Source organism: Trichoplusia ni, chromosome 14 (genome assembly GCF_003590095.1).
Source record: "Trichoplusia ni isolate ovarian cell line Hi5 chromosome 14, tn1, whole genome shotgun sequence".
In the NCBI taxonomy this organism is placed as follows: Eukaryota; Metazoa; Arthropoda; class Insecta; order Lepidoptera; family Noctuidae; genus Trichoplusia; species Trichoplusia ni.
Genome location: NC_039491.1, coordinates 8,341,479 through 8,354,247, shown reverse-complemented (window position 1 = coordinate 8,354,247; position 12,769 = coordinate 8,341,479). Strand labels below are relative to the sequence as shown.

Below are 12,769 nucleotides of genomic sequence, written 5' to 3'. Positions count from 1 at the left end.
TACCAATTATTGTTGGAGGAAATGCTGGATGAAAGAATGTTTTTGTTGTTCCTGGGGCTGATGACTGAAAATCATATTTCTATATTCAATGAGGATGCTTATTTATCTACTGAGGAACGTTAGTATGTTAAACAATATTTATATACTTGGGTATTTACTGAAGGCATTTTTTAATTCGAAACTCTAATTTGCTCAGAATGAAACAAAATAAAATGCCTATTTAAAAAAAAAACCAAGGAACAATATATATACAAACAATATAATACAGTCTATGAGATTGAATTGATGAAAAAGTTAATTGTTAAGGTGGCTCTTAGACTACAAAGCCGCGTATACATTATCAAATTGACCGATAGGATTTATCCGATAAAAATTATGTATAGATAAAATAATAATAGATTGTAATTATTAATTAAACAAACCTAATAATTAATCAATACTTCAGATAAATACTAATTGCGATCGAAAGCTTAATTCCATTAAACATTTTTGGTTAATTAGTATCAACACGATTTAGTGGTATACCATTAATTAAAAATAAAATTTCATAAATTTAAATTGTATGTAAATTGTATCTTTTCTGACCTCTGTATACCTACAGTTTAAAAGTAATCAAAGCTTTCAGTTTTTGGGAACAAAAACCTTTTTTTTAAATTAAATAGGCGCCATCGGAGGCCTACCACCGTCTCTAAAAATAATATGACTGGCCTGATGGTCTAATGGATAGTAGCCTTGATTGCTATAGGTACCGGAGGTCGTGGGTTCGATTTCAACCCAGAACAAATGTTTTTGTGATGACCACGATGATTGTTTCTGTGTCTAAGTGCAATTTATTATTTGTATTACTAATATATAATTTTATTATATAAAACATAGGGTGTGCAAATAACGCTCCTCATTAAGAAAACACTGACTTATAATACAGGAAGTCGTGAATATGTTAATGACCGATACCGGACCATAGTTGGACATTGACATTGACTCGAAAATCGTACATTCGCAGACAGAGTAGTTGGCCTAGCAGAGTTCGTGGCCTTTGGTTTGGCCTTCGCAAAGACAGGATTTTTCGCTCATCTTTAAATAATTGTATACGTATTTAGAACATTGATTGATCCATACAATATCTTAGTCAGTTATGGTGATATTGAAATTAAGTGTGCGGATAGCTGATTTTTGAAAGTATTACATTAACATAAGGCTGCGTTTTGCAGTTTTGATTTTCGAAAGGTATATTATTGAAGTTATATCTTCCTTAATTTAAGTTTGCGTACAGTAGAAGCGAAGTTCTTTTTGTCTTTCACGACAATGTTTAACGTTAGTCGTTTGTGATTTAAAATGAGTAAACAAGTACGAAGACTTCGTAGCAATATCGCAGCGAGTATAGTTATAAAAGCTTCAATTACACAGGTTGGAGACAAGCTCAAAGGATTTTTCCCTAAAGGAGATCATCTTTTCAATGCAGACGCAATAAAGTCTAAGAGGTCATGTTGAACATTAATGGAATTCTTTGACAACAGAAAAAAGTTTAAAATGTAGGTACTAAGAATTCGCACTTGTTGTCTTTTTGAAACCAGAAACCGGGAACTCTATTCTTTTTAATTAATATTTTAATTTCGGATGTTAAGAGACGTAAGATGAATTGTATACAGGCTGGATTGTATTGGTTCCCATGTAAAAAAAAAAATACAGAATAGGTCGTTGACAATTGGTTTTATTAGTTTTTGTATTTTTTATTGGTTTTGTTAGTCCCCTAAGTAGTTGTATGAATAAAATTAGAGAGGTTTTTTTATCTATATATAGTTTTATTAACGACTCCCGTATTTAGGAGTTACTTACTTTCAAGTTACATGTCCTAGACATCCAGACTCGGAACAAGGATTCGTGAACAACACAAACGCTTAATCGAACCCGCTACACGTTGCTTGTATTTGGTTTAGCATTGTGACCTAAACCACTCGGCTATCCTTGCAGTCAGACTACCCAGGCATTATGCCTATTGAATATGTTAAAAGTATGTTTTTAAACGTCATTTTTATTTTTTATACCGCTTACCTTTTTAGAAACCGGTATGGTATCGATAAATCTTAGAGTATTTGTATAGGTATGTTTTGGGAGGTATCTGAAATCAAGCAGTATTTCCTCACTTTGTATTCAGAGAGCGATTTGCTTAAAGGATAATCTCACATTTATTAGCGAGCGCAGGACTGGATTATTTATTCGAGATTTTTTTTTTCGGTTTTTTTCGACGGACTTTGATAACTTTATTTTTTATTTTTCTGTTAGTCTAGTACTTCAAGCTGTTTTTCTTGTACTTTAAAATGTACCTATGTAATGTATTTCCATAATGTGGTAAAAATGTGTATCTCGTGTTGCGGTATTGTAGCGCGTTTTTTTTCAATACCAAAGGAGGTTTGTATAGAAAAGACGCTTGCCAGTTAATAATAATCAACAAGTATCTATTAAATAATTCAAATGTTACAACACTTGTCATCAACTAAAGAGTTATTAACACAAACTCTCTAAAAGTTTAGATAACATTCAAATCAATGCCCTCATCATCTTTAAGCCACTAGACCAGTGTTACAAGGTATCACCTTGACCTTTGTACAGTCAACCACAACCACATAACACAATAAAAACAACTCTGCAACAAACTATTAGAGAGCATTTTTGTTTGTTCAATCAACCACATAGTATCACTGGAGCCTAAAATCAACTCTAAGTAGCAAGTTTCAAGGTGCAGTTTTGTGTGTATAATTTAGTATTTCCTATAAGATTCGATCGGTTGTTGGGGTATTGCTAAATGTCTCTACGTGAGTAAAAAGTGCGATTACAGTAATTAAGTAACGTAATGTGTTGAGTTTAATGGGGTTCGTTGTACAGGCGAAGGTCGAGGTACTTGACCTTCGTTTTACAAGTATTTTAAGCACAATAACGAATTAAACACGTTACTGTTTGTTGATTTTCTATATTTAATTTTGAACAGTTCATGTTTCAGAAGACGTTGGATTACGATGGTATTTTTAGGTCCTGAAATTTACTTATTGGACTAATTTGATGTTAAGAACTTGTTTAGAAATAACTACAAATAAATTCAGTAGGCCGAAATAATCATACAATATGCATACTAAAGTAATTAATTTCATGGCCAGTTCATTTTTTTTAATAACTATTTTTAGTTCGCCGTATAAGGCTCCACAGTCTGTCCATCCGTTTGTCAAATATTTTTTTCCTAACCTTATTTTGTACTGAACCCTTAGTTTCGGGAGGACTTGCACTTGACCGGGTTTTGTTAACAAAGTTTCTCGTGTCTCTAGGTTATGCCTTAACACAAAGAGTTATGGAATTTCATTGAACAAAAGTAGGTAAGGTATGATTACAGAAAGAGGTTGGTATCATGTAGATCACATAAGGAAGTGTATTTTTTGGTTTCCTTCCGTTTTAATAAAATTGTATTAATTAATATTGATTTCAATTTCCGTATATTAAAGTAATAAAAACATACTCTAGTTAGGAGCGTACGCTAATTTCCTGACGATGTAAATTAGTATTTGTAACCAGAAATAAATGCATTCAATTCTTTTGTTTAAAAGCTTTGTTTCTAAAGCCTATCGAAGACTTATAAAATAAGGACATTGAATTTGTAGAAACGGGACAGAGAATTACACGTACCTCTCTTGCACAATTATTGCACTTCTGGTGTTCGGATTCAAGATCATCTATTTAATTAAAAACATTAAACTTAAATTTGGAAGAGTAGTTTAGCTTTGGGATAACTTAGCGAATATCGTTTTTTCTAACGCAAGGAGATTTTTTTTATGGCGCGGTAATCATTAAAGGAAGCGCGTACTGTCAGACTAAACGATAAACCTACGCCATCCGCGTTTTGATGACGGTGCAATGCGCTGCAATTCTTCACAATTCAGTTGTATGGAACCCGACATCTAAACAGCGTCGGCCTTATAGTGGGACCACATACATACATATCACCCAATGTGGTCCTCCGAAATCGGTATTATAACCGCTAGGCGCCTGGTGCTTTTAAACGGCTGTTAATTTTAATTTTATTACCGCGCTTATAACTGCTTCACGGCTTTATTCGTCAAAATGTGTAGATGTATTTTACCTACATATTGTTCTATAGATAGGTATAACTATTTTATATTTTCACGTGGGAGCTGCATCTTAAGGCTGCGTTTGCGCTGTCACTAGACTTTCAGTCGATTGTCGTACGACCATCTTAAATATAATAAGCAAATGAAAAATGTATTTGTAAATAATGCAGAAAAGATAAAAAACTGTCAACCAAGAGTCAGACTCTCGACCGATGGTTCCGTACAAATAGGCTAAACGAAAACAAACTATCAAAGTTATGACCCTATCAACTGTTGCATGTCTTTAATTTTTATTATTTGTTGTCATATCACTCCGTTTTTACCCATTTAACATAATCCCAAAAAAAGCATTAAGCAAAACTTTTTGGTTCTCAAAAATTTCAATGGCTTTATGAAATTTTAAATTTAACTTACCTATAAAACCCGTCACCATTCATACTTATTCATTGATAATTATATTTAGCCTACAATATTGTATACTTGTTCAACAAGCATTGCTTACAAATCCTTTACCATTGATTTTTTATAATAGTCATGTTAGTTCAATGTATTTGCCACTACTGTGAGAACTAATAGTAATATGATCGAAGGCTAAGATGTTTATATCTTGTTATAAAAGTATTTACTATATTACCAAAACTTGATAGAATATTTTAACATAAATTCATCATTTAAAACGTGAAGGTTAAGAGTATTAGGAGCCCTTCGTAAGTTATGTTTGGAATGTCTCTTAAACAAGATAATATTATGTTTGTTTACATAAGTAAGCAGTCCAAATCTGGTCCACATTAATATTGCTATTTGGAAAATAATTCTGTCTTTTCTTATAATAGAAGTCCTGTCTATTACTTACGGATAGCATCAATTCCAATGCAGGACTTTTTTGCCATGATAACTTTTTTACTCAAAATCTAGTAACTACACACAAGCTGCTTCCATTTTTAAAGGTCCCCTATACTGAGGAATCGATTTATTGTGATCACCAGCATATATTATGACGTCTTTTGATTCTCTGAATCACTTTGCGGATTACAATCTCGTAAACTACGGTCATTCATATTATGGCCGTGATAGGATTGAATCTATACGAAATATGAGACCATCCTCAACTGAAAATGATATCCCATTTGTATCATGACCCTGGAGAATTACATTATTAAGGTAGGATCCTGTGCTTACTTAGCTCCCCTCTAATATAATGAATTGATAAATAAAAATGTTTCGCATCGTGATTTACTAATTTTCATACCTGTAATCACACATACGGTCTATTTTCGAAGACAATATCCAAAACAAATGAAAACAGTGTTGAATCAACAAACCGTTTACTTCCGATCGATGGCTGACAAACTCCGGCCGTCGATCGTTGTCTGAGGTTACGGCTACCAGTTCCCTGCCAGCATGTAGCTGTTGGCTCGCAGCATGGCATTGACTGACAACAGCCGAGTAAATAACGCTAGTGTGTGCGTTAAACTTCAGATGAATTTTTGTTTTTGCGACAGTGAGACGTTTCGCAATCACGATGTATATCGGTGACGCGAATGTTATACGGTGTGTTATCTTCGTCCTATGTTTTGGATACGTACAGAACAGGAGAAAAATAAAAGTGAATAGTGCGACAGATATCAGTGATCGAAACTCCGATATTTACCTGAACTCTTTACAACTTATCGCTAAGTATGGATACAAGCCTGAACGACATACAGTGATAACAAAAGACGGTTACTTAGTAAACTCGTACAGAATACCTAACCGAGGACCTCCAGTGTTGCTAGTTCATGGGATTGGCGACAGTTCCGACTCTTGGCTCGTCTTAGGACCATCGAAGTCGATTGCGTTCCAGTTATCCGATTTAGGATACGACGTTTGGATTTTCAATGCGCGAGGAAATAAATACAGTAAAGGACACATCAAAAATCTCTCTGAAAAGGAGTATTGGGATTTCAGCTATGAAGAGATGGGAACTCAAGATTTGCCTGCGGTGATTGATTATATACTTAAAGCTACGTCTCAACCGACGCTGTCTTACGTGGGGTTCTCGCAGGGAACGGCAATATTTTTTGTTATGTGTAGCATGAAACCAGAGTACAACGCGAAGATCGAGCACGCAATCTTGTTAGCACCGATAGCGTGGATCACCAATATACAGTATCCGTTTATAGACATTCTTGCTCAAAATTTAGACACACTCGCCACATTTTTCGATCAAATAGGAGTTTATGAGCTGTACCCGAACAATGTACTGAGTAACTTATATCACGCAAAAGTGTGTCGCGAAGATGTGCCCGAAAATATTTTGTGTAAGTTAGAATATTATATAAGTTATGGGATAAGGAATATAAGTAATTTGTATCCAGAGAGGCTTCCAGTCGTAGCTAGTCATATACCAGCTGGGGTTTCGACGAAGACCTTTGTGCATTATTTTCAAAGTTACATTAGTGGGCGATTCCAAAGATTTGACTATCGTTCTAAAAGGAATCAAGCGTTGTATTCATCAATGCAACCTCCTTCTTACGATTTATCCAAGATCACGGCTCCACTGTCGTTGTTTTGTAGTGAATCCGACTGGTTTAGTACTCCTCAAGATGTTGATAACCTATTGAAGGGACTGCCCAATGTAGTTCGATATCGGATGTTCAATAAATCCTTAGATTTCACGCATTTGGAGTTTGTTTACGGTTCCCGAGTGAATGAACTAGTCAATAATGATGTCATAGGGATCATTACTGAAGAAAGGTTCTCAAAGATTCTTGTAAATGGATGAGGAAATATAAGATAAGTTTTGTGAGAATGCTGTTTGAATTGTGAACATTATAGTGATATTATAGTTGTAAGTTCAAAAGTGCAATATTGTTCGATACTTTAAGGGAGCGAGCAGGCTATAAAAAATATAGGAACAGTTGTAAGTTGTAAATATCGTATAAGGCAATTATTCTATGCAGACTTTAGTTAATTTTGATTTTGATTCTTGTTTTTGCTTTTACAAATGTTCAATGGTTATACCAAATATAATAATCATGGAAAGTTGTACCTTACTTAGGACATTATATATTATGCCTATGTCAGTCCGGTAAGACGCTTACAAGAATTTGATAAACCCTCTAATAGACTTCATTAAACACTGTACGGAAGATTTCGTATGATGATTGTTTCCAAAAAATCATATCTTCTTCTTATCGTATTTTGAAATCGAAGTAAGGAGTCAAATTTTGAAATAAATGATCTCCATTTCGCAACAGTACAACCGTTTTCAAACGTCTATTAGAAGTAATAATAGATGGGCCCTAAACACCAATGATTACGGTTGTCAAACAGTCAAGGACCATGAATACTCCAACTTTAGTGTGGACATCGCGTCACAACGGATGTTAGTGGTATGAATAATTAGAAATAATATTATGTGTAATTGTAATTATATTCAGTAATTTACATAATTATAATTTGTATATTTCATGTGTTTCCTAGTTGCTACAGAGACCTGTACGTAGAATGCTAAGTTTGTGATGTTAGAATAGATATTTAAGTACAAAAAAATGTAATAAAATTATTATTGTATTAAGACTCTTGAAAGAGTCTTAATACAATAATAATTTTATTAGAATTAGAAAGGTTATCTGCCCATCTCTGCAAATAAAGCTGAAGATGAAAATGTTTGCAAACTTATATTTGACTCTATTCTGTGTTCCAAAGGTGCTGTATTAGGTCCGAAAAATGTAAATACGAAAACAAATAAGAAAACTACAATATTACAACAAGACTACAGCACAATCAGAAACGAGGTTTTATTAGAATAACAGAATAATCGTAAGTTTAAGATATTATTAGACAAGCCAAAATATAACGCATATTGATGATAGCGTTAGTTTTTGTAACTTCCTCGAGTCATACGCAACGACATGTATTCCATTCCGAACAGAATTCGAATTTCAATTAAGAACTGAGAAAAATCGATTTACTTATTCGTTAAATCACATAGAAATAGGGGTGATATATTCAGAGCTACCGCCCTGCTAAAACCTCGTTACGAATATTGTAAAATAAAATAAATACGTTTGGTTTTCCGTGAGACCAAAGGGTACTTTGATGGGGTTGAATATACTTAGGGGACGAAACCGGGGGTCGAACGGGTTTTCAATCATTGAGCTTTTTTGAAACATTTCACAAATAAATATTATTTGGAATAGTAAAACATCCGTACTTATTGTACCTAATGCAAGTAGTTTAAGTAAGGAACAAGTTATTTTTAATTATTCACGATACCGTATCTTTTCAATGAGATTCGTAACCATCCATCTCGTAAAGTGTATAAAATGCTTCAGTAAAAAAATATATAACTAAGTGTTTTATACGAACTGAAGAGTATTGTGCCAATTTTAATTACACAAAAAAATCATGTACCTGTTGTACGTGAATGAAACACTAGCTACAATTATGTTTTGACAATCCTCATTTGAATCTTGATTTGTCTACGACTCAAACTTAATTACACACTAACAAATAGACTATATTAACTAATACCATCGCAAATAGCCAATAGACTAAACTCGTTCATCCAAGTTAATTGTGTTAATATTTCATGAGAAATGCAGCTTCAGGCTGCGTTTTCGACCGTAAGGTTTAATTTAGTTGCAATCGACCATGCATGTTTATACGTGGGTCAATGAACACATGACCTCTATAGCATGAAATTTTAACCTCCCAAATGTTTGTCGCACACAATAATGTTCGATGCACAATTAAATATTAAATGTTGTCGTAAATTGCTGGTTGATGTATTATAATATTTTTCGCATCATATAATTGTGTTTTGAGTTAAATGATTATGAGTGCAAATTTAATTTATTCGGAATACTATGATTTTTTTTGTGTTGGTACCTATAATTGTATGAAATTATGATCATGGGTCAAAATTCCTACTCAATGGGAGCAAGCAGATGGACGGAACCTCAGGTATTCTAGGACGTGATGACTTAGACACTTAGGTACCACAACAGCTATTTCCAGGATACAAAGGGAATTATAGAATTATTTGGTAAATGACCTCACCCGTCATCAAACGGTGCCTTCAAGTTTGAACTATGATAAAATATAACATTTTATTTAATAACGGATTACTCTCGAACTGACAAAACAGTGAAATGTTCGTGGTTTTAGGAAATAATTAATGAATGTTACATTATATTGTAGTTGTGAACTGTTGTGTTCAAATATTTTAATTTAGTTCAAAATTATTTGTAAGTTCATTAACAGTGTAACGGTTTGCTTTATTAATAGGAGTGGAAATTATATTTACTGATTATTGTAATATTGATTTGCATAATGTTTGTTTATTGTATTCTTTTTGGTACATGCGTTAAGTACCATCAATATGAAACTTTAATGAGTAGGTACCTACTTATACGAGGGTCCACATCAAATTGACATTGGACCTTAATTGTTATAATAAAACATTTTATATATTGTTTAAGGAGGTGCGTGAACGTCTATATTATTGTTTTAACAGCCTCAAACTCTCTGATTCCTTTTCTATTTATAGTTTTTAAGAATTTTATGATTTTTTTATTTAATCCTTTCTATGTATGAATCAAGTTTCTATTGCCAGTAACAGACAATAAGAAAACACTGGAAAAGCTGCTTTGTATTAAAGATTTTTATTTAATGTGAAAATGATTAAAAAAATAGTTTCGTTGGTTTAGTATTTGATTTATTATTCCAGGTTTATTTGTTTACTTACATAATTATATTCGACGACATTGTTTATATACTAGAGCTTTGATAGATAATTATACATACATTTCTAGAAACTAAGTGAGCACTAATCTCTATTTTAGTTTCGATAATATGGCGCCTACTAATTGAAACATAATACACTTCGCGTACATTGTTTTGCGAATATATTTCGCAGCTCTAACATACCCTTCAATTAAAACAAGCTCGAAACAACCAAAAATAGGAATTCCGCAAAAAATAGAAACATGTCAATTTTTATCCGGAATAAACGTTGTGTAGAAATTCGAGGCAACTTTTTAATAACAACACGTCTATCAACGATCATTTGTTTGGCTCACGTGTGCCAAATATTGAATGGGTTCCATCGAAAAAAACATTTTACAAATATCGGCGTGTACCCGTAGCGTAGGTACATAATTGAAATGTCTACAGTTCACCTGTACTCGGTAAAACAGTGAAATAGTTAAACTATAGGATGTTACATACTAAGGATGCCCCCTTAGCCAAGTTATATTTTAGCAGTCATTAGCGTTGATAGTTCGAATTTATGAAAATGGCAGATCCGAGATACGTGACCTAAACACAAGTTGTTTTTTTTAAACACTCAGTGTGCTGACTAAAAAGTCTAGGTAAGAAGACCATCAGATAGATTTGCAAATAAACATCGAAAGCTTATTACTTCTTCTTTCATTCACATTTTACATTTCCGCACTCATTGATGCGTTTTAAACTTCGTATTTCAAATAAAAAAAGTGTACAATATTTTTTTAAATTGTCCTCACGGACTAATTAACTTTTTCAAACAAATACCCTAATATAGAACTGTAACTCGACTGTAAAGGCAGTGTATGATAAATATACCAACGACTACATATACTGGGGAACAAAAGTTAAAAAACAACCTCAAACTCAGTCGAAACGGTGTCACATCCAGACGCCCCTTTCAAATTGCCTCTCCGCGCTCAATTTAATCGTGAAAAACACTCTGCTTTGTCTAGGTAATGAACACACCTGCCGTGGGACAGTTAACAAGCTCTTCATTTACGAATCATGATTAAACGGGCATACAATTAGTATAGGCTGAAGTTTATAGAGTCATTATAATGATATGGAATTTTTGGTATTTTAAATTGTGTCGTAAAATATTTTACGATTTAGCCATGGTTCAGTAATCTAGGCATACATAAAGTAATGGAGTAGATAGACAATATTCAAAATATAAATAAAAGAATTACGTCAATGTATTTTTTTTAAAGAGGAGCTAAATAGCTACATGATACCGGGGCAAAAAAATGCAACTGGAATTCCATCCGTTATTTTCTTCACTTAGTCAACTTTAAATTAACACTTCAATGTATTATTTGGTATTATTCTAATCAATCTACGATAAATTGTATTTGATTAACGCTCTACTAAAAAGTAATTATAAGGGAGATATCAGTAAGTTCAAGAAATCAATAAATTACTTTGTAACTTATTTTAAAAAACAAATTATAGTACGTAAGTAGTAAAAAAACATATTATACGACTTCCTATCAAACCTAACGTCAAAAGCAAAAGGTTCCAAGATCACTATACCTAAACAGGTCTAAATATTACCGCATTCCAAAATTCGTTATTACATTCAAAAAGTACTCTATTTCCTCTTCCGTGCAAAACCGTGACGTCACAATTCACGTTTAAAGCCGTTGACCTTGAATGCAGATTATCGCCTTGAATCACGCTCTGAATTTTCCTTGAGAAACAAGATTATTACATCTTTATGAAATATTATGAATAACAATTATATGATGACTAACATTTTGTAATGTAATCTGCATCATTGTCATTTATTTTTCCTTTCTCGCATGACCGTTTATGGTAATTTCTCACGTAACCATATCGTGTGAAACAGTTTAACCATGGTCAAGAAATAAGGTAAAACTAAGTTACCTAACTTAATGCACTTATAATATTAATTAGCTATTCGTTTCCTCTCCGATTTTTGGCATACATTTTCATTACTGCTCTTATTAATTATTTCATGAGGACATAGCCTAAACCTAAAACTGTCAGCCTTAACCCTTCCTCAATAAATACTATAACACACTGAAATATCTAAAACTGTTTTTTTCAATCGACCCTTAGTTCCAGATATTGGCGCCTTTAACCGAACAAAAAACACTTCAGCTCTACGTAATAATATTAAGTATAAGGTAAGTAAGTGAAATACTTTTTAGGCAGTAAATGTTTTTTTTTTAATGTTAGGTCAAAAAAATGTATTAAGTACCTTGAAAATAGTTGTTGAAATAAATGTAAAAAGAAGAGCTACTTAAAATTTTGGCAACTTGCATGTTTTAAGGATCCGTAGCTAGTCAGAACGACTCTACATTCAGATAATACTTATATTTTGTGTTTTTTTTAAGAACCCCCTACCTTTTTTTATATATTTAAGCAGTTAGCCTAATAGACATAATATCAGGTGCTTAAACTGCTTCAGCGGACCATGCGTATTCCAAACTGGTCTCCAACAATTATTAGCATTAAAACCTGAATATTTGCCTATTATATTCATGTTGAACATTGTTTGAACCTTTCGGTCAACTGGTTGACAACTATTATCCCTGTATTTAGACAATGAAGCGCTCTACAATCCTACATGTAATAATGTTTTGTTAGAACCGGTGTAGGATTAGTATAGGGCTGTGGGGTTCCAGTTTTACAGATCATTTCTGCGTGAAGAGTTCATGAGGGGATACTGGGGATAGAGAACGTTATTTGTAGTTATAATCCTTGTGTTGTTAATGGGAACACTGATATTACTATGGTGTTCAAAGAAATCTTGTGTAGTATAAACGCTAAATTTTGTATGTCATGTCATATTATGCATGGATTTTTCTATTATTTCGTTCTGAATGAGTATAAATGGAGTCTGAAAATTAATC

At 33.0% G+C, this 12,769-nt stretch overlaps 1 protein-coding gene across 1 annotated transcript; it reads left to right on the top strand.

The window, feature by feature from the left end:
- Nucleotides 1-5,550: 5,550 nt before the first annotated feature.
- On the top strand, nt 5,551-7,479 carry LOC113500598 (lipase 3-like). Its single transcript, XM_026881452.1, has one exon. The coding sequence runs from the start codon at nt 5,638-5,640 to the stop codon at nt 6,877-6,879; it is 1,242 nt and encodes a 413-aa protein (XP_026737253.1). The 5' UTR covers nt 5,551-5,637; the 3' UTR covers nt 6,880-7,479.
- The last annotated feature ends 5,290 nt before the right edge of the window (nt 7,480-12,769 follow it).

What these genes read in the sequence shown, in the direction of transcription:
- LOC113500598 (XM_026881452.1), top strand. Translation starts at nt 5,638, where the DNA reads ATGTATATCGGTGACGCGAATGTTATACGGTGTGTTATCTTCGTCCTA.